The sequence below is a fragment of the Micropterus salmoides genome, unplaced genomic scaffold (assembly GCF_014851395.1).
Source record: "Micropterus salmoides isolate LMB-PRFRI ecotype aquatic unplaced genomic scaffold, ASM1485139v1 Ms_hic_scaffold_12, whole genome shotgun sequence".
NCBI classification, from domain to species: Eukaryota; Metazoa; Chordata; class Actinopteri; order Centrarchiformes; family Centrarchidae; genus Micropterus; species Micropterus salmoides.
In genome coordinates this window covers 26,831,170-26,852,504 of record NW_024040263.1, presented here as the reverse complement: position 1 = coordinate 26,852,504, position 21,335 = coordinate 26,831,170, and the positions used below count along the sequence as shown (strand labels likewise).

Below are 21,335 nucleotides of genomic sequence, written 5' to 3'. Positions count from 1 at the left end.
AATAATACAAAAACAATACAAGAAAATACATAAAAATAGGACATAAAATACATGTTTAAGATAAATATAAAATAATAAGTAAAATAGAATAAAATAAAAGGGATAAAATAAAGTCAAATAAGATTGGGAAAGGCTCTCCTATAAAAGTATGTTTTAAGAAGGGACTTAAAAGAGTTCACTGACTCAGCTGACCTGATTTCCTCAGGCATGCTGTTCCAGAGCCTCGGGGCCCTGACAGCAAACGCTCTGTCCCCTTTAGTTTTCAGTCGAGACTCTGGAACAGACAACAGACCTCTGCCCGAGGATCTCAAGGTACGTGCTGGTGTGTATGGGACTAAAAGTTCAGAAATATAACAAGGAGAGAGGCCATGAAGAGCTTTAAAAGTGATCAATAAAATTTTAAAGTCAATTCTAAAACATACTGGGAGCCAGTGTAATGAAGCTAAAACAGGGGTGATGTGGTCATATTTCTTTGTTCTGGTTAAAAGCCTGGCAGCTGAGTTCTGGACAGTCTGGAGTCAATCAGTAGATTTTTGGGTTAAACAGGTGAAAAGGCTGTTGCAATAATCCAGGCGTGATGAGATGAAGGCGTGTAAAATTGTCTCGGTGTCCTTAAAAGTTAACATAGATTGAATTTTTGCTATATTTCTAAGTTGATAAAAACATGATTGAACAAGCTTTGTGGTGTGCTGCTCGAAATTTAAATTACTATCAAACCAAACACCAAGGTTCTTTGCAACAGGCTTAATGTGATTTACTGGGGAACCAGCAGATGGCAGTATTTGATTTGCCATCTGCTGAGACCCAATGACCAGGATTTCTGTTTTGTCTGAGTTCAGCTGGAGGAAAGTATTTGACATCCATTTTTTAACTTCACAAAGGCAGTTGTTAAGTGAACTCAGCATTCCAGGGTCTGTGGATCTGACGGGCAAGTACATTTGTGTGTCATCAGCCTAAATATGAAAAGAAATACCATGTTTATGGATAATAAGTGGAACTCCTCACCAGACCAAATCATCATCTATAACCAGCATCACCTTTTCTGGCACCAACATCCCCCTCTCATCAACAGTCACTAATCTTGGTGTAAAAATGGACTCCCAAATCACTTTTGAAGCCCATATAAATCACCTATGCAAGACCTCTCTCTACCACCTCCGTAACATCTCCAAACTCCAGATGCCGAAAAGCTGGTTCATGCCTTTGTCTCCCCCAGACTGGACTACTGTAACATTGGGATTCCTAGAAAGTCTGCAGAGGCTTCAGTACATTCAAAACTCTGCAGCTAGGATCCTGATGAGAGTGCGGAAACATGAGCACATTACCCCCATTCTCCACTCACTCCACTGACTTCCCATCTCCACCAGGATTGAGTACAAGGTTTCCCTCCTCACACATCAGTGCATCCATGGACATGCCCCCCCCCCCCCCCCCACCTCAAAGAACTTATCAAACCACAAAACACAACCCGTTCCCTTCGCTCCACTCACTCAAACCTCCTCCACATACCCAGAACCAGACTCAGGACAATGGGAGATAGGGCATTTTGTGCTGCTGCCCCACATCTGTGGAATGCCCTCCCTGGCACTTTGAGGGCGCCTCAATCCACTGACTGTTTTTAAAAAAGTCCCCTTTAAATGTTTTTTTTCCCTAAAGAACTGCTCATTTTTGTTTTGTTTTTCTAACCTGTAGCACTTACTGTAGCGTTATAAATAAAATTTATTATTATTATTAATATGTCCAAGGGGAATCAGATACAAGGAAAACAAAATGGGTCCTAAGACCGACCCCTGAGGCACACCATATTTAACTGGACAGAACGAAGAGACATAGTTGTTTACAGACCCCCACCCAGTGCCTCAGTCTGTCTAGCATGATGTTGTGATCAATGGTGTCAAAAGCAGCGCTAAGGTCCAGGAGAACCAGGAGTGAGCACATGCCTTCATCAGCAGACATTAAACAACTGTTGGGCTACTATTTGCTGCTTAAAATGCAATGAGCACACTTGTTAATAGTGGATGGCAGCACAAATCAGCAAGTTGAAATATGTTATCAGTGTAAATGGTACATCATCTTGGATAAACGTCAGAAGAACCTGAAATAATAGCAAGGAACGAGAGTAATCACAGTCAAAACATTCTCATCAGTCCTAATTTTAACCCTGCTACGTTTTTGGAATCAATTCACAAATCATTTTAGTGGCAGCACCAGCTCTTACTTCTGTGAAAAGTTAAAAAAAAGTGGCTGCTGCTGTCATTCAGAATCAGGTTTATTGTCAAGTAAGTTTTCGAGATACAAGGAATCTGCTGTTGGTATTCTGGTGCATAAACGTCACATAGTTAAAATACATACTGTTTCAATGTGAAAAGAGCTGCACAGCAGCATCATAAGTAAGTTTTGACAGGAACAGTATGGACATGCCATATAGTGTAATCTGAGCTCATAGTAGTTAAAATATACATTGTGTATGCAGCCTCAGGTATGTTAGGCCTCCAGTGAAAGAAATTGCATTGTAGTCTAATCTTTCTCAATGTTCGTGGGTGTGAAAACATCAGTAATATATTATTATGATATATTTCTACACACAGACTTTAAAAAAACATTTGGAACAGTAATCCATGATTGCTTTTCCCTTAGTGAATGCTGCTGTGGAAATGGTCTGCACCAGGGGTTATTTTCTTATATAACTTATTTTGTTGCTGGGCAGTCTTGCTAGTGGCAAGTCCGACTGTTTTGAGCAGATAGCGGCAGTGCGGGGTGGGTGGTGGAGTGGTGGGGGAAGGGGATTACGGTAGTAATCTTTACTCATTACCACTGACGGCAACGTTGCCCAGCACTATTGCTCTAAAAGTTGCTCCGTGTATCATCAGCTTTACAGTCTGCGATAATGCAGACACAATGGAGCAAGGAATCAGACCCAAAAGGCAGACAACGCGGCTGAATGGATTCAGTTATTAGTATTTATCAAAAAAGTGAGAGCAACAACTTCCATTCATGGTGAGGGATAGTCCAAATGGAAGTAATCCACAAACAGAAAATGACAAAATTATCCAAGCATTGATGTCCAAATAAAAACCAAAAATCCCAATAAAACCATAAGTACCAAGAGTCTGGCAGGAAAACACATGAAACTGGCAGAGACGCATGACATGATAGACTTAAATCACAGTTGATTATCCAGGTTTTGGAGCGACAAAACAGAAATTGGGAATAAGTTTTCATGAGGGAGACCTGCATATGAGAGCTTCATGTATTTTAACTAGGCTTACTGACTGCCTGAACAATAAGGAGGAAAAGCCTGACCCCCGGGAGGGCTCCAGGATTTTTGGCAGTCTGAGTAGAACTTACTGTGGTTATGTCCTGTGTTGTTGTTGTTGCTGTTAGGTGACTAATGAGCCTCCTAAAGGCCTGCGAGCCAACATGCGACGGGCCTTCACAGAGATCTCCAGCAGTTTCTTCGAAAACCACGTCCTGGGACGCCAGTGGAGGAAGATCGTGTTTGGAATCTGCTTTTTCCACGCAATCATCCAGGTTGCAAAGTCTCATCAAACCTCACACATGCTTAAACATCTCGGCTTTGCGTGCTGTTGTATGTGTTTGTGTGGGTATGTGCCTGTACTACTACATATGTCCTTATCTGTGTCTGGTTTTGCATTAGGAGCGAAAGAAGTTTGGTCCTCTGGGCTGGAACATCCGCTATGAGTTTAACGACAGTGACAGGGAGTGTGCTCTACTCAACCTCAACCTCTACTGCAAAGATGGCACCATCCCTTGGGACGCTCTCATCTACATCACTGGTAGGGAAGCCTACACACAGAGATAAGTTTGGGTATTTGCATGAAGATCCATCTCTAAATGCACAAAGGCATACGTGTACGGCACAAGTTGATGTATTTGGGGATGTGTGTGTGTGTGTGTGTGGCTGGTTTTGTTTTACAGTGTATTGCAACAATATCACTTTCTATATATATATTACACATTCTTTTGGATTTGAAAAACATTGTAAAGTGCAATGTATAAAGCATTACATGAAATTTCAGACCGTTTGGCTTTAAACAAGGCAGGAAGTATGGAAAAAATGCCTCGTTCTGTCACTAAGACTAGCATGTTTGTTGTGTTGCCAGTGTGTGGAACAGGGAGCACACTGTTGTTTTGTCAACAGCACACACATTTTTAGCATCCTGTGAAATGGGGATAGCAAAATGTGTGCTGATTTCACAAAGCAGGGGAGTTCTGTAACACTCTGTTTCACTCTGTTCTGCAGCTGTGATCCCGTGTTTGTTCACTCAGTGAACTTTCGCTGCTCTCTTCCCCTTGGCTTTGTGTTTATAGAAATATAATGAAAAGAACAGATGTTCTTATGCACAGAAAAGCTCTTTTTCTATGTCAAACACAGCAGATGAAGAAATCAAAATGTGGAAACATGAAGTCCCGTAATACGAAGTAGTGAGAGTAGAGAAATCAGAGCATATGTCATGGTAGAAGGGACCGTCCAACCCCTTTTTTTATCTCTATTAGTCCCAGAATAACACAATACAATTCAACAGCACCACAATAATAATAAACTGGTCTATTTTCTTTTCATTCAAATAAAAGAAGTTGTCATATCCTCAGAAACCTTGCAGATATCCTGACATCATTGAAATTAAAATAAAGTTTTCCTTTTCCATTTAAATTTCATTTTGTAATAAAAAAGCACATTGTTTACCAATTTGAAAATGAAAATGCCACACATAACAGTTCAGTTCATAACAGTGTAGCTGGGTTATGCTTTAGAGGTGAAAATTATTTGTCAAAGGAGTTAAAAAAAAATTAATTTTGTTTTGTTTGGCATTGCATTTTCAAACGTGAAATTAAAAACTTTTTTTAAAGTAGTTTTATTTTTTTCATTGTATTCTGGGCCCAACGGAATTGCAATTGAATTTAATTATGTCAATTTATTACTGTTGACCTGGACTTCCATAACAGACGTCTACAAGTTTATTATAAAGAAGAGGGAGGGATCCCTTTCATTAACAATACTCATCATATCTCTTAAGTTCATTTGTTTCCCTGATGCAATTTTCAATTACACCTTCAAATGATTATGTGCTGCGTTCATTCTCAGTGGAGTGTGCCACTCTGCCTCTCATTGTTGTTATTAGACTAGTGTGTTATTAGTTTAATCCTTAAATTTATCAGTCCTTGTGTGCCAGAGCTGCACAGTCTTTGAGGGAAACAATTTGGGCTCAAACCAAGCATGATATTGCCTTTCCTCTTTTAGAAAGAGCATTTCCTCTCTTCTGATGCAAAAAAGGTTCTGCCAGCTTTAACACGCCTGCAGCTTACAAAAGGCTTCAGCAGAGATTTGTCTGATTATTCACTTCCTTCCTTACTGTCTTACATAACCATGTCTTTACAGAAAGTATGGATTTTAATTGTGGAATTATTAATGTTAAATATAAAATTTCAACTTCATCTTCCTTTTTTGCTCTTTGGTTATATTTACCCTCCAACCATGCCTGCCCTTTTACAACTCCTTTCCTCTCATGTGTCTTAATGTCATTGTCTCTCTGTGCTGTGCATTATTACATGAGAAGTCAAAGAGCTCAAGACAGTCCTGACACCCCTCAATAAAAATGTGTGACTGCAATCACATTGTTATTTATGTCTTTTTACGTGTAGTTGTACCTCTAACCGCCATCCTAGTCTGGTTTGTCAACTTGTCAGTGTTTCCCACATATAGACTTTATTTGGGTGAGCTGCCCAGGTATATTTGGTTAACAAATTTTAGCATTTTGCAGAGAAACACACAGAGAGTTGTTATCTGATATTTTACAAGCCCAAACCCAATAAAGCAACAGTGAACACACCAGTGCAGATATATTTCGGTACATCAAAACTGTTGGTTTTGATTTTTTCGATAGGCCACGTCATTAACAAGCCTCCTCCACATGCGGTGCACCTGCTGCTGTTAAAAAGCAATCAAGGGTGGAAAAATCCAAAAGACAGGCTCTGTGTCTATTTGTCAAATTTATAAAACATGCTACTGGTGGAAAAAGTCGTTTTTTCATAAATACTTAATATCTTAAGTGTTTTATCGTCCTATCATGTGATTTGAGTGTGGCACTCCAGACTCAAACCCAAACTTGGACTCAAGCAAGGGTGGTCGTTAAAACCACCACCACCTCTAACAGTTACAAAGAAACAGTGAGGCAGACTGATAACGTTATAGGATTTCTGTCTCCCCAGGTGAGATCACATATGGAGGCAGAGTGACCGATGCCTGGGACCAACGCTGCCTCAGGACAGTCCTCAAGGGCTTCTTCTCGCCTCAAACCCTGGAGCCTAGCTATACCTACTCCCCATCAGGTATTTTTAAATCTTAAGCTCTCTCCTTCTCTCCCTCTGTATGTATACAAGGCATGGACAAAATAGCCCCGACACTTATATACAATACACTCACCTAAAGGATTATTAGGAACACCTGTTCAATTTCTCATTAATGCAATTATCTAATCAACCAATCACATGGCAGTTGCTTCAATGCATTTAGGGGTGTGGTCCTGGTCAAGACAATCTCCTGAACTCTAAACTGAATGTCAGAATGGGAAAGAAAGGTGATTTAAGCAATTTTGAGCGTGGCATGGTTGTTGGTGCCAGACGGGCCGGTCTGAGTATTTCACAATCTGCTCAGTTACTGGGATTTTCACGCACAACCATTTCTAGGGTTTACAAAGAATGGTGTGAAAAGGGAAAAACATCCAGTATGCGGCAGTCCTGTGGGCGAAAATGCCTTGTTGATGCTAGAGGTCAGAGGAGAATGGGCCGACTGATTCAAGTTGATAGAAGAGCAACTTTGACTGAAATAACCACTCGTTACAACCGAGGTATGCAGCAAATCATTTGTGAAGCCACAACACGCCCAACCTTGAGGCGGATGGGCTACAACAGCAGAAGACCCCACCGGGTACCACTCATCTCCGCTACAAATAGGAAAAAGAGGCTACAATTTGCAAGAGCTCACCAAAATTGGACAGTTGAAGACTGGAAAAATGTTGCCTGGTCTGATGAGTCTCAATTTCTGTTGAGACATTCAGATGGTAGAGTCAGAATTTGGCGTAAACAGAATGAGAACATGGATCCATCGTGCCTTGTTACCACTGTGCAGGCTGCTGGTGGTGGTGTAATGGTGTGGGGGATGTTTTCTTGGCACACTTTAGGCCCCTTAGTGCCAAATGGGCATCGTTTAAATGCCACGGCCTACCTGAGCATTGTTTCTGACCATGTCCATCCCTTTATGGCCACCATGTACCCATCCTCTGATGGCTACTTCCAGCAGGATAATGCACCATGTCACAAAGCTCGAATCATTTCAAATTGGTTTCTTGAACATGACAATGAGTTCACTGTACTAAAATGGCCCCCACAGTCACCAGATCTCAACCCAATAGAGCATCTTTGGGATGTGGTGGAACGGGAGCTTCGTGCCCTGGATGTGCATCCCACAAATCTCCATCAACTGCAAGATGCTATCCTATCAATATGGGCCAACATTTCTAAAGAATGCTTTCAGCACCTTGTTGAATCAATGCCACGTAGAATTAAGGCAGTTCTGAAGGTGAAAGGGGGTCAAACACAGTATTAGTATGGTGTTCCTAATAATCCTTTAGGTGAGTGTATAGTGGAATTCAATTTAGCAGGTGTGTGTGTTTGCAAAAATCTATTTGTCTCAGTGTATGCTCATATACGGTATATTTTCTTTGTATGAAAGGTTGTCTCGCTTGTGTATTCAAGGTATCTACTATGCCCCAGAGATGGATGAATTAGAGCAATATAAGAAGTATATTGAGAGACTTCCAATCATAGATGATCCCGAGGTCTTCGGAATGCATGAGAATGCCAACCTGGCCTTCCAGGTAAGGAACAACAGAAATAACATACACATCTGCAAAAACTCTCTAATTCCCCATCTTTCTGCTTTTTTTCCTGTCATCTGCCACCATTAAAGATATATGATTGGATTGTACATGATTTCTTTCCCCCCTTTATGATAGAATCATATGAGCAGATATCGTAAACTAATTGACTTATTGTTTGTTTTCATCAGGGCCCGAACAGTGACCGGTGTGAGGTCCTTATTGTGTTTGTTATTATTTCTATTCCCATTTTTGGGGGGGGTTAACGTGCATGAAAAGTTGTATAAATTGGCACTCCCGTCCGAACTGGTGAAAATTATGGGTCCGGGGCACAGGCACACATAAATGGCTCGATAGCACCCCCTAGAATTTTTCAAAACCAAAGCCCCCTCCTTTCTCTTTGGCCTACATTCACCAAACTTGGTAGGTATATGTATCGTGTCCAGACTTAAAAATAAGCCTCTTGGAGCCATACCCTAAACCCATTTACACCCTCCGTATTATAACGAATTCCTCCTAGGGATTTGATCAGATCGACTTCAAATGTGGGCTGTGTCATGCCAGCACCTTTGCGATGTTAAATTGCTAAGCTTTTTTAGATTGATCAAGCGTGTCTATGGCGTGGCATGACGTGGCGTTCTATTTTGATGATTCACCATGAAAAAGGAAATAGTGTGTAAATCGGCTGAACATGGTCAGATCTGCCCCAAACTTCACATGCTTGATAAGAGTCCCGCCTCGAAGACATCTATATGCCAATATCCAGTCGGTCCAGTAGGACTAAATGTTGAACTGATACTGGTGTTCTGACGATCTATGCTGCCTTGCCAAAAAATGCTACCATAGCGCAAATCGATAGACTCGACTCTACTCGGCCCTGCTCCGTTTTCCATTACAGGTAGTACCCAGAGATAGTACATAGCTTGTTGTCAAAGCGACGACAACTGCCGCGACGTAATGTTTAATGCGACACACACACCAGCGATCCACACAGCTTTCTGTTTTTTAAGTTAAAACATTTCAACATTCTTCAGAATGTAGACAGAATGTAGACAGATAAGCTGTATGAAAACCTTCCAGCTGTGTTTTGCTCTGCCGTTGTTGCTGCAGCAGTCTGTGTGACGGTGGGAGCAGAGGGCTCTGTGAGCGGGCGGCTGGCCGGCTTCACACGCTCCTCCCGCGGGTCGGCACAGGCTTCCCCCGCAGTCACTTGAGCTGAGTTGGGCAGCTCCTCAACTCCGAAAATATTCAAGCACATTTTTGTTCCGCCATCACTTCTCGTAAAAGTGTCAATATTCGAAATCTACACAGCTGATTTCTCACCTCAAAAACTTCTCAGAAGTGGATTTAGTGATGAAATTCCATACGAAAACTGTAAAATATAAAACTTTCTGTAGCTGGCCTCTGTCTGGTGCACACAATGATGATGCAGTGAATAGTGATTCTCTCTGACCAATCAGCAGTCTGTCGTGTTTTCACGTTACGTTTTAGTATCCCTCAGCTTGCTTGGAACCTCAACGGAGGTGAGGTGATACGAAAAAAGTACCCTGAAGCAGGTACAGGTGCAACATTTCTACAATGGAAAACCAAACAAAGGCGAGTCGAGCCAAAGGGCCTCCGCTCAGACTGGCTTGGTTTAAGGGCGTGCCTGACCCCGCTAGCTGCTTGGCAAGCTTTATGACGCGTTTCCATTGTGATGTCAAAAGTCAAGGAAGTGAAGGGGCTGGACTACAAACGAGCTGTTTTCAAGCAGTTCAGAGCAGAGCTTTCTGTGGGAGATGGGAACTCCCTTTGGGCTGGACTTTGGGCTTTTTCACTTTGCAAATCTGTTGCATGCACAAAAAAGATATATAACTCAATAAAGGAGAGGGGAAAAGCCAAAAAGCATAATACCACCTCTTAAATGTCAAACGGTGTTTCCATGGAAATGCGTTATTTGCCATGAAACACAGGAAGCTGAATTTTGAGAGGCTTAGGATGCTTGAAATCTCACAAAACTTTAACCAAGACATCACAATGGGTGTGTTCTGTTGTCTGATACTGTTCAAGAGCATGTTTAGAAAAACGGCTCTATAGCGCCCCCTACAAGATTTCAAATGAGCAGCCTCGGCTGTGTGTTTCACCTAGAGCTACCAAAATTTATAGGCACGTGTAGAATGCCGGGACTTTAAAAAAGGTCTCTGGGAGCCATATGCTAAACCCAACAGGAAGTCGGCCATATTGAATTGAATGTCTGATTTTACTGACTTTTTTTATAGGCTCCGTACTTTGACGAACTTGTCCTAGAGCTTTTACCTGATCGTCTTCAAATGTGTGCAGCGCAACCTTAAAGGCCTTGCAATGTTAAATTGCAAAGCTTTTTTTGATTGACCAAACGGTGTGCCTATGGCATGGCATTCAATTTTGATGATTCGCCATGAAAAGGAAGTAGCATGTAAATGAACTAGACGTGGTCAGATCTGTTCCAAATTTCACATGTCAGCCCCTTTGAGTCTCGCATGTCAATATCCACTCATAGGGACAACGCCACTTACTGGCATCACGAAAGGACATGTTTCAAACTTTACCCCTAATGCCTCAATGCACTTTTACCATACTTACATGCTTAGCATACTTAAAAATGTCCACAGTGAGGAATAACATAGGTTGACCACATCCATTTCCAAGTTCTGCAGGAAAGCCATAATGCTTTAATGATGTTACATTGTGAGACTTCTGAGTTCTTACCAAATGCTGTCACCCTGGTGAGTAATTACTTGCCATGAAACAGGAAGCGTTTTTTTTAAGAGCTGTGTGATATGTGCAGTGTTAACTTATAGCACGACCCATTACTCAACGACTGCTTACCTCCCTTGCGGAAATGACAGTACACACACAATGAATACACGGATGCAGCACACCCCGACTTGAAAGAAGTCATACCACGCGACAGCTGCGTAGGTGCGGCACACCCCGACGAGCGGGAGGTGTTTGGGCCCGCTCATCGATGCTTGCAGCTTTAATTTTCTTTAGTTTTTTTCTGCAGAAGGGCAATGTGTTGAATTGTTAATTTTTAATAGTAAAGGTCATTATTGATGGGCCTATTCATGATTTAATCTGGTGCTACCCATACAGTTTATAGCTGGTTATAAAAGCATTTCTATTCAGAGAGGGAGTTAAGAGTGCAACTGTAAAATAGAAAGTGTGTGTGTGTGTGTCTGCCTCTACAGCGCCAAGAAACCCTGACTTTAATCAACACCATACTTGATGTTAATCCTCGCTCATCAGCCCATCATGGAGCTAAAAGTAACGATGAAATAGTCTGCGAGCTCGCTGAATCCATCTTATCCAAGCTACCTGGTACATACACAAACACACAGATACACATGCAGACACATAAAGTTTTGGTCATTGTTGAGATGTGCATCCTTGTAATCTCATTATCTAACACTGGGTTTTCCATGTCTATCTGCCTACCCGTCTTTCTGTCTGTGTATTGGTTTGTCTCTCTGCCTGTCTGTTTTTCTGTCTGTATGCAGAGCGCCTCGACATGGACGAGGCAGTGGAAACTCTGTTTGTCCGCGACAAAAATGGCCGCCTTAACTCCCTGACAACTGTGTTGGGCCAAGAGGCAAAGAGATTCACCAATCTGCTGAGAGTGCTCAGGGTGACACACATAACTGGCACCCATGAATACACACATATTTCAGTAGAGTTGTGTTGCTAGAAAACAGCTTTGGTCAAAGTTAATTTCCTGTCAGCTATTGATATTAGCAAGCACTGCTAGAGGAATTACACATTGACTATGTATTAAGACATATTTATTGTACATATCAGAAATAAAAAGCATTTTTAGAGCTCTTCATAGTCCTTTCCACCACCTCATTGTGATGTATGATGATTTTTGTGCTTCCCAGATGTCTCTTATCACTCTGCAGAAGGCAATAGCTGGTCTGGTGGTGATGTCAGAGGAGATGGACCTCATATACACAAGCTTCCTGAACAACCAGGTTCCCACCCACTGGGCAAACTCTGCCTACCCTTCTCTCAAACCCCTGGCCTCCTGGGTCAGAGACCTGGCCCTCCGGACCTCCTTTATACAGGTATGGAAAAGGAAAAGAAATACTGACACACATATGTGCATATTAGGCACTAAATAACACTGAGTTGTGTTTAAAGATTGTTTGTCTCAATAAAGATAACAGAAAAGCATGTAAACGAGTCAGAGACGAGTGAAAACATGGGGGTCCTTTTATCTCACACACTGACATGACAGAGAGATCTCCCTATGCACGCTGGTTTGTGTGTGTGTGTTTGTGTATATGCGTGTCTGAGTGTGCGCATACAAGTGTATCTTAGTGTGTGTTCTTGATCGTGTGTGCGCTGTCTCATCAAGTCGCAAAACACTAATAATACATGAACATTCTGCTTTCTTACTTGAGGCACAGTCTCTCTCTCTCTCTCTCTCTCTCTCACTCACACTCACACTCACACTCACACACACTACTTTTAGCATTTGGTTCATCTCCCCTGACATAAGCTGCTCTTCCGTAACACTGGTCTGAACACGTGTTGCACAATCACTAAAATTTACCCACCCACACACATGCAAAAGGGATGAACAGGGAGGAGTTGTATTAGTTCATGAAGTGATGGGTAGCCAGTGAGTCGGACTGCACATGTTCACTACTTCAGAAGAGAGGATCCACCTCACTGTGCCATCCCTAATGGAGTCCCTTTCAGCTCCCATAAGTAACAGGATGCCTGCTATGCACAATGGCTTGTTGAAAACTGAACACATCCCACATTAAAAAAGTAATTTTAAGACACACATTTTAATTACCTCTCTCTTTCTTTCTCTCTCTCTTTTGCTAGACTTGGATCTTGCATGGTCAGCCCAGATCTTTCTGGATCTCAGGATTCTTCTTCCCTCAAGGCTTTCTTACCGGTAAAAAAAACTGCAGCACCAAAACATCTTCCACGTTTTTAGTGAACCTTAGGCAAATTGCAAAGCTGCTAGAATATGATGATCACTAATTATTCTTTCCAGTATACAAAACAACAGCATGATTAGCTTTTTACTGCTCAACAGTCTTTTAGTTGCCATTATTTACATGCCCTAGAGAATCATTTTTCATGTTCTGCTCTGCCTGCTGGCCTGCAGGGGTGCTTCAGAATCATGCCAGGCACTACAATCTGCCCATTGATGAGCTCAACTTCCGCTTCAACATGGTGCCAGTTTATAGGGACCAGGTCGCAGTCTGTGAGGCCCTACACACTCTACCCAACACCACTAAATTGGACATGGATGAGGAGGTACTGGAAAGGCGGGGTTTTTGTTGGTATGTGATGTGATGAGAATTCCCTGCTGCAACTTTAAGGTACCGACCAGTAACCGTGTCATTCCCCCTGTCGCTCTCCCCTCATTTCAGTGTCATCTCTTTAGGTGACGGCTGTCTAATTAAAGCATTAAAATTCCCCAAAAAACATAGTTTAAAAAAAAAATTATTAAAGATTCTCACATGAATGCGGCAGGGCAGCAGACATCACAAATGTACATTGGAGAAATAATAAATGCTATATGCTATATAAGTAATAATACGTACATGCAATACTAAGTATTGCATGTACGTATTATTACGTATTATCTAGAGTCACATCTCAGCTAAAGTTTTCCTTAAATTATTTCCTTAAGTTTATTCATCTCAAATTTACAGTTCCTGTTGTTCATGTCCCATCACAGTCATTTCACCCAAATTATTTACTTTGACTTACTTACTTTTGAAGATTTAAACTAGTCCTCATATCTGTTCTCATCTTAAATTGAGTTCATGATCTACAAGTTTTATTTGAAGGCATAGTTTAATATAGTTACATGAAATGTGACATTTCACTTAAATAACTAAATAAGCTTATTTCCCAAAAGGTAGAACTATTTCTTAATGCAACACTGGTGCACTTAACAGTTATTTTATTGGTTTGATATGCTCTTCTCATTTTCTCACAGGGTCACAAATCCAAGTAGCATGTTCTCCTAAAGTGTCTCTCAAACACAAATCAGGAAATGATTTGACCTCACTAGCTCAGATAACCTCACAAATCGCTCAACCATCCTGCCAACTCTGAGCTAATGAAAATAAAACCCATAAAGCTTTGATAAAATAGCTGTTTAAAGATTATACAAAGGCAAAGAAAATGATCTGTTTTTGTTGGTAACCCAGCGTCTAAAAGGAGAGTGCACCATTGCTACATACATTTACTGTGAAAGAGACAGTGATGCATTAAAAAGAGAGGATTGATCACTGCGAATATGTATCTTTGACTCACCACTGCTCCATGTCATACGTGGACATGACAGTTACCAGAGCCGGAGGACGGTGTCCTCGTGCACGGCATGTTCATGGATTCCAGTCGCTGGGACGATGGCAACATGGTGATTGAGGACGCATTACCTCGAGTGATGAACGCTATGCTGCCAGTGGTGCACTTTGAGCCACAGCAGAACTACGTGCCTGAGCCTGACCTCTACCACGCTCCTCTGTACAAGACCTCAGCCAGAGCCGGGACTCTGTCCACCACTGGTAATTACTGGGTCCATTCTGGGGACCCACACTCACATACTGGTTTAGATAACAATTTGTGTTTATACATTTGAAGGCATGTAACTGATACATTTTATACTGAATGCTGTTTTTGGTGTCTAGAACCATCTCTGTCTTCAGTAAGCAATGTAATGGATACTTCATTTGATTTGACGTTTTCCCTCATCCTTCATTTCTGTCTCCCTCCAGGCCACTCAACTAATTTTGTTGTGACAGTAATGCTTCCCTCCAAGCGACCCAGCGACTATTGGATATCAAAAGCCTCTGCCCTCCTGTGCCAGTTGGATGATTAAGTTTTTATTCACGGACAAAAAGGAATGTAAAATGTGACTGAAACATATACCTCTATGCACAACCTTGAAGTAATATTCCATCTTTTGTGGAATTATTTATAAAGATTTTCACAGACATGATTTATGCTGAAAGTGCACTTACTTCACATTGTAATAAACACTTATTCAGCCCCAAGTGATCTGCTTCCTTTGTAGACTTGTGTATGTGGACGTGGAGGTAATATCAGTTCTGTGCAGTCTCAACCTGCTGACTCTAGATGAGAGCGGTGCAGTACATCCAGATCTTTGAAGATGAGGCACGCCGTCTCCACGGTGTTAACACCATATACTAGACTTTCGTACTGGAGAGGTCCATTCATGCTGTGCAGTAAGTCATTGGATGAATGTGCTTAGAGAAATTTACAGTACACATGTAGCCTTGGGGAGAGAAAAGATGGACGGATAGACGGCAGAATAGAAACCGATAGATGAATGGACATTGGTGGCCAGACACATAGATGTTAATGGTTCATGAAGAAAAAAAAAACAGTATAGCTAAGAGGAATTAGATGAGACAGGAGGAGTGATGATCATCAAATGATGAAATGTTTCCGCCACAACCCCCACACACATCAGCAGCCTATTTGTGTCACTTAGGGCATGCAGTGCAAACATAAAATATGGCTCTTCAAACACATTAAGTGCACCCACTGCAGTACTGGGGCAGGGTGCAGACACACTCTGTCTCCGTCTCACACTGCCGCCTCCACACCTTACTGCTCCTGTAACAGCAAGCAGGAACGGGCATATATAAACATTTTATTTAATATCGGTGTGGGGAGGAGCAGCAGAAAAAATAACTGCAGTAGCTCATGTTGCTATAGAGAGAACAATAAATTATTAAAAGCACTGATACAAATGAGAAACATATGACAAAGTCTCTCACTACCTATTGCAGTAATAAAGTTATAAAGTTTTCATAACAAAATACTATATTACTAATTTTGTCCCCAAAGCTCACATAACACACAAATTTTAAAACTTTATAGAGCGTATTCAGTAATGCGCAACGTTACACCACAGTAAATCCTCATTCATACACGACAAAATGATGATTTTTATTGGACTTCACTGCGTCAGTTTTGTCACAAAATAGACGGCCACTAAACAGTCACTAAGTTTAATATCTTAAGTACAATAAGCTACAGTAATATTGGAAAGCTGAAAGCAGCATTACTGTAAACCACAATTTGCACAACAATCTGTACGTTATAACATTTTGACAATGTAATGTACAATGTTAAAAGAAATTTTTTGTCCTTTTTTTTAATTTCCATTATTGCAGTGGTGGTAAAGCAATTAGTGTCTATTCTGTAATGCTGCTTACCAGGGTAATAATAAATAAAATAAATAATAAAGGAGAAATGCTTGAAGGCGCATGTTGACAACTGAAACTTGAGCTAATATAAAGTGGCTGAGAACTTTGTATGTAAGGAAACATTTTGTGTTTATTTGTAAGTATTTAGCAAGTTATCTTGGATCTTTACATTATTAGTTTTGCACACTGAAACTTGTAAAACGGAGTCAAAGCATCTGTAAAGTAGTGTAACATGTAGGCATAAAGTTGAAATTCAGTGATACAATGGTTAAATGTGGTATATACATCTTGTTTTTTCATTGCATCGATCAACTGAAAGAGGGAGGGAAAATATGAGTCATGACAAGTTTGACCAATGCCCAGCTTTGTTAAGAGGTTTTACCTGATTTCCCATCTTTTTCTACATGTTCATCACACACTTTCCAATATCTGTCCCCCCAATCTTTTCCTCTGTCCTTCACTATCCCACATGTACAGACTGCTATGCACTTTGGTTATTGTCTCTCTATTTTTGTGCAGGTTTCGGATCTGTAGCAGAGGCAATTGCGTTGCATGTCATGCAAAGGCTTCCCTAAAGCTGTAAATGGTGATGAGTTGTCTGGCTTCGTGGGGGCTTTTAAGTACACTTCATCAGGACATGTCAGTTCAGAGGTGAAACCTTTCTATTTATTAAATCTCACCTTCATACAGGTTTAATCACGGATAGTGAAAACAGACAGTTTCTGCACTAAAATAAAGACCCTGATGTTTTGCTTGCAGTGGGAAAGCACAGTGATCCAGTTCAATTCTTTTCAGTTTGTTCACTTCCTAGTGCATATGAAATGAATGCACAAATGACTTCAGCCTATATGATTTCCCGCTGCTTATCAACAGCAACATCCACTGACATCCTGACCTCCTTTATTAACCTCCTTTCTCCTCATCAATCCTTTTATGAGCCAAGATTATGCACTATGAATATCTGTGAATGAACTGTACTGTTATTAGGATAGAAGTCATAATGAAGAGGGAGGAAAAGGATTGAAGAAGTAAATGAGATTACATGCCCCACTCACTCTGAAACCAGATTAACATTGTTTTATCATCACACACACACACACACACACACACACACACTTTCATCCCTGCGGATTAAGTCAGAGGGAAGAGGACATGGTTGATGTTTGAAACAGATGGGTCCAAAGGAAAATGGGGGGGATCAGGCGGAAAGAAAAGGGGAGTAGAGATTAAAAATGATAAGAGTGTGTGAGATTGAAACATAAAGCCCACATAATTGATGAAAACAGCTGTAGGACATTCAGGACAGCTGTGAAACATGAATATTTGACAACTAATCGGCATGTTTGTAATGATGAAATGCACAGATTGGCAGTGGTTTCAGCCTTGTGCTCTCACTGGCATGATTTGTAATTTGGTTTAATGATGTTGACAACGGTCATCTGAGCTGAACAGAAAATGTGTGATTACTCAGTGTTTGCATATATCAAATTAGACTGTGTAGGTCACACGGGTTATTCAACGCCGATTGATTTCATTAAAAGTTCCACCACAGCAGTGACTTTCAGATTTTTGGCCGCACACTCAAATAATGTCACAGTGGCCCTGTCAGATTTAAAGGTATAGTTCATTTTGGGAAGTACTCTTATTCCCTTCTTTGCTCAGAGTTAGATGAGAAAAACAAAAGGCTACAGTAAGCAGCTGGTTAGTTTAGTTTCTCATAAAGGCAATGAAATAATCCAGCACATAATCTCCCTATAAAATCACAGTCTGTGTTCTTTACACTTTGGTTTTTGTACAGAATAAACAAATGCAATATAATGTTAATAAGTGAGCTTGACATAAACATATGGGCCTGGTCTACTATGATATGATGATTCAGACTCATATTCATGTTCTGTTTGCAGAATAAGGATGATAAATGACAAGATGGAGTCCCTTATATGCAGCTCACATACAGGTCAGAATGAGGCAGGAGGGGCAGGAGTGGGGTCTTTACATTTTACTAACTGAACAAAGTTCATGTAGATCTTTTCCAGCTGACCTGGTAACAGTGCCACCAAACAGAGCAAATATTACTCACCAGGATTGTGTAACTCAAGGGAAGCAGCTCTGGGACAGTCTGCAGAGGTAGGGTGGGGTCTACATATCGCTCGGCCTGTTGACAAATGAAAGGTTTGTGCATTTGTCTGTGTGAGTGTGTGTGTGTGTGTGTGTGTGATACATTGGGGTGCAATTCCAGCCACAAACAGCTGTCTGTCTGCGTGTAGTGAAGCCTGAGATTAGATTTGACCAATTTGAACATGTCATCACTCTGCTGAGCATTTTGTGTTTGTGTGTGTGTGTGTGTGTTTGCGCGCACGCACGCGAGCGTGCACATACATGTCTTTGTGTGTGTGTGCGCGCGTGTGAGCTGCCACACGTCCTAACTAAAATCACAGGCTGTGAGGAGATTGGATCCCTCCTGACTTGGTCTATCTCAGTCATTCATTCCTGCTGGGAAATGGAAAAGGTTGCTGAGTCTTTCTGGCTGAAGACTCACTCTTACATGTGCACATATCTGAGCTCACATTAACCTGTTTGCTCTGGGTGCAGAGAAGCTTAAAAATGCTGTGCAGTAGTTTGAAACTTGTACTTAAACTTTAAGACCACTGTCTGGCCACATGCACATATAACTGAAAAGCAAATTGATGATGGAACACACACACACGTAGCACTTCTGCTATCTGTTCCCAACCCCTGTTTCAATTAAGTCTATATGAGATGTAAATATTTAGCTACAATCAAATGAATAGTTCCCTCTTTAATAAAAATGTGTCAGTTCTTGTTTGTCAAAAAAGGGAAATAAAACCACAATCAATACAGAGACATTCCTGGTTTCATGAATCAGAGATGCTGGGCTCAGTTGTTGATACCTCTATTACATTTACTGTGTCATTTTGCAACAAACTAGTCCATACACAAAACACCTTTGCTGGACATTTCAGATTTATAGAAATAGTTTGACATTTACAGAAATATGCTTATTTGCTTTGACAGAGTTAGATGAGAAGATTAATGCCACTCTCATGTTTGTCCATTCAGTTTTGAGGAGCCATAAAACCATTAGCTTAACTTAGTAAGAGTGGAAACAGGGCATTTATATACACAGTTTGATTTTACACTTCTGTAATTAGTGAGCTTTAGTAGGGAGATTGGGTCTGGTTGTGACATGGGGTGAGTTATAACATCACCTATTCCCCCAATTAGAGATAAGATAGAAGTCATGTGATCATTTCTACTTCCTTCCCGATACCACATGGTGGTTGTCAGGGCTGGACTTTAATAGCTCCTGTGTTTTAGCAGGTTTTCTCCTCATGTTCAAAACTTTCTGCACATTCAGAATCTCTCCCACATATCTGTGTTCTCTGACACAACAAATCCCAATATTACGAGACTAACGTCTTCATATAATGATATTTCATAATATTTAGTCTACCTGGCCTATACTCTCCTGTGCATTGGGCTACGTTATTGCTCTGCTGGTTGTAGGCTATCAGTAGGCTGTAGACACAGTTTGGTGCTGCATGTGAAAGCTTAACCAAATGAAAACAAAATTGAGCAGGCAGAAATCTTTAATCCACACACATGTTAACTTAAGCAGCTCCAATAAAGAGCAGCTCATAGTCCCAAACAGAGCAAGGTTGCACTTCAGTTTTTAGCTGTTTATATTGCAAAACTCTTCCAGTTATGTTACCACTTGTTACTAGTGATGGGAAAAGTGACTCTTTTGACTGACTCAAATCTTCAAATCTTTCCCGAGTATACAACCAGACCATCTATATATGTATATATAACTATAATTACTATCATTATATCTCTAAAGTGCTCATTCATAAAGTAGCCTAAAGTCCCTATCTATGAGTAAAATCTATAAATTAACATCAGATTTGCGGGAAATATATTGAAGTAATAAGCTTGACACACTATATGAATAAACACACTCTTATTAAAATTCAACCAATTTAATAATAATCTGGATAAAGCCACCAAGTTCTTAAAAGGATTCCAGCACAGAGAGAGGAACAAAGAAATAAACACATTATATAAATGCAGCAGTTTGGCAAGTCTGGAGGCAGAATGGGCCACATCAGGTCCGCAGACAGAGAGAAACAAACATGAGCACATCGCTCTCAAACACTGCCAGGTTGTTCACCAGTCAAGAGCTGTGAAAACAACAGCACGGCTCTGTTGATAAATAAAAAGTAAAAGTTATGTTGTGTTCTCTGGGGGACCCGGATCAGCTGTTAACTGTAAACACACCTCAGGGCTAATGTTAACGTTGCTATGTGGCTGTGTTGTAATGTTTTAATGACCAGGTCCGTTTGTTTTGGAGAGGAGACTATAGTTCCCCTTCGAGGGAACTCAAACTGCGTCGGTGACGACACTCTGGGAACGCCTCTGGGCGTGACAGGGCTGAATCATGAATGAAACTACTCCAATCCTATTGGTGTTGCTATAACGGTTGCATGTGACGGCGTAACTGGAGGCGTATATAAGCACGCCGGCACACAGGACACATCAGCTTTTTTCTATTCAGCAGGCAACACCAATAGGATTGGAGTAGTTTCATTCATGATTCAGCCCTGCCACGCCCAGAGGCGTTCCCATAGTGTCGTCACCGACGCAGTGTCTCGTTCCCCTTCTCGGGGAACAAGGGTTACATGCGTAACCCGAGACGTTCATGTCTGCTCCAGTGGCAGAGAAGTCACGTGACAAATGAACGACTCAAACCTAGAGACCCACAGTTGAGAGTTGTGAACTAATCTATTCTGTTTCCTGTGCTGCCTGCTTACCACAGCCCTGTAGCCGAGATGTCACATGACAAATGAACAACTCAAATTTCAGAGACCCACAGTTATGAGTTGCGAACTAATCAATTCTGTTTCCTGTGCTGACGGAGCCCATGCAGCTGCCGTGTGACGAGTGAATGTAAGAGTCCAAGACTATTCATGCATGCGTGAAAATTAACAAATTACTCCCTCAGACTACTCGTTTCTAGTGAACAAATGTGGGTACTTTGTAAAAAGGTTTGTGAACTCAAGCTAATAAAATCAGCGAGTTATAGTTGCTAAAGCAAAAAGTGTTACAACTGTACCCAGTCTCCCCTACAGTGTATACGAAACAACAGCTTGTAGCTGGTTAGCTTAGCTTATCAAAAAGACTGGAG

At 41.1% G+C, this 21,335-nt stretch overlaps 1 protein-coding gene across 3 annotated transcripts in view; it reads left to right on the top strand.

The window, feature by feature from the left end:
- Positions 1-14,947, top strand: part of dnah6 (dynein, axonemal, heavy chain 6) — a 66,264-nt gene extending 51,317 nt beyond the window's left edge. For all 3 annotated transcript variants that reach the window (XM_038714328.1, XM_038714327.1, XM_038714329.1), the window contains 11 exons: positions 3,385-3,531; positions 3,659-3,797; positions 6,232-6,351; positions 7,777-7,898; positions 11,108-11,237; positions 11,417-11,544; positions 11,795-11,980; positions 12,753-12,825; positions 13,042-13,193; positions 14,236-14,458; positions 14,669-14,947. In XM_038714328.1, coding sequence (XP_038570256.1) covers positions 3,385-3,531; positions 3,659-3,797; positions 6,232-6,351; positions 7,777-7,898; positions 11,108-11,237; positions 11,417-11,544; positions 11,795-11,980; positions 12,753-12,825; positions 13,042-13,193; positions 14,236-14,458; positions 14,669-14,772 — 1,524 coding nt within the window. In that variant the 3' untranslated portion in view covers positions 14,773-14,947. The remainder of the gene's footprint in view (positions 1-3,384; positions 3,532-3,658; positions 3,798-6,231; positions 6,352-7,776; positions 7,899-11,107; positions 11,238-11,416; positions 11,545-11,794; positions 11,981-12,752; positions 12,826-13,041; positions 13,194-14,235; positions 14,459-14,668) is intronic.
- Positions 14,948-21,335: the final 6,388 nt, after the last annotated feature.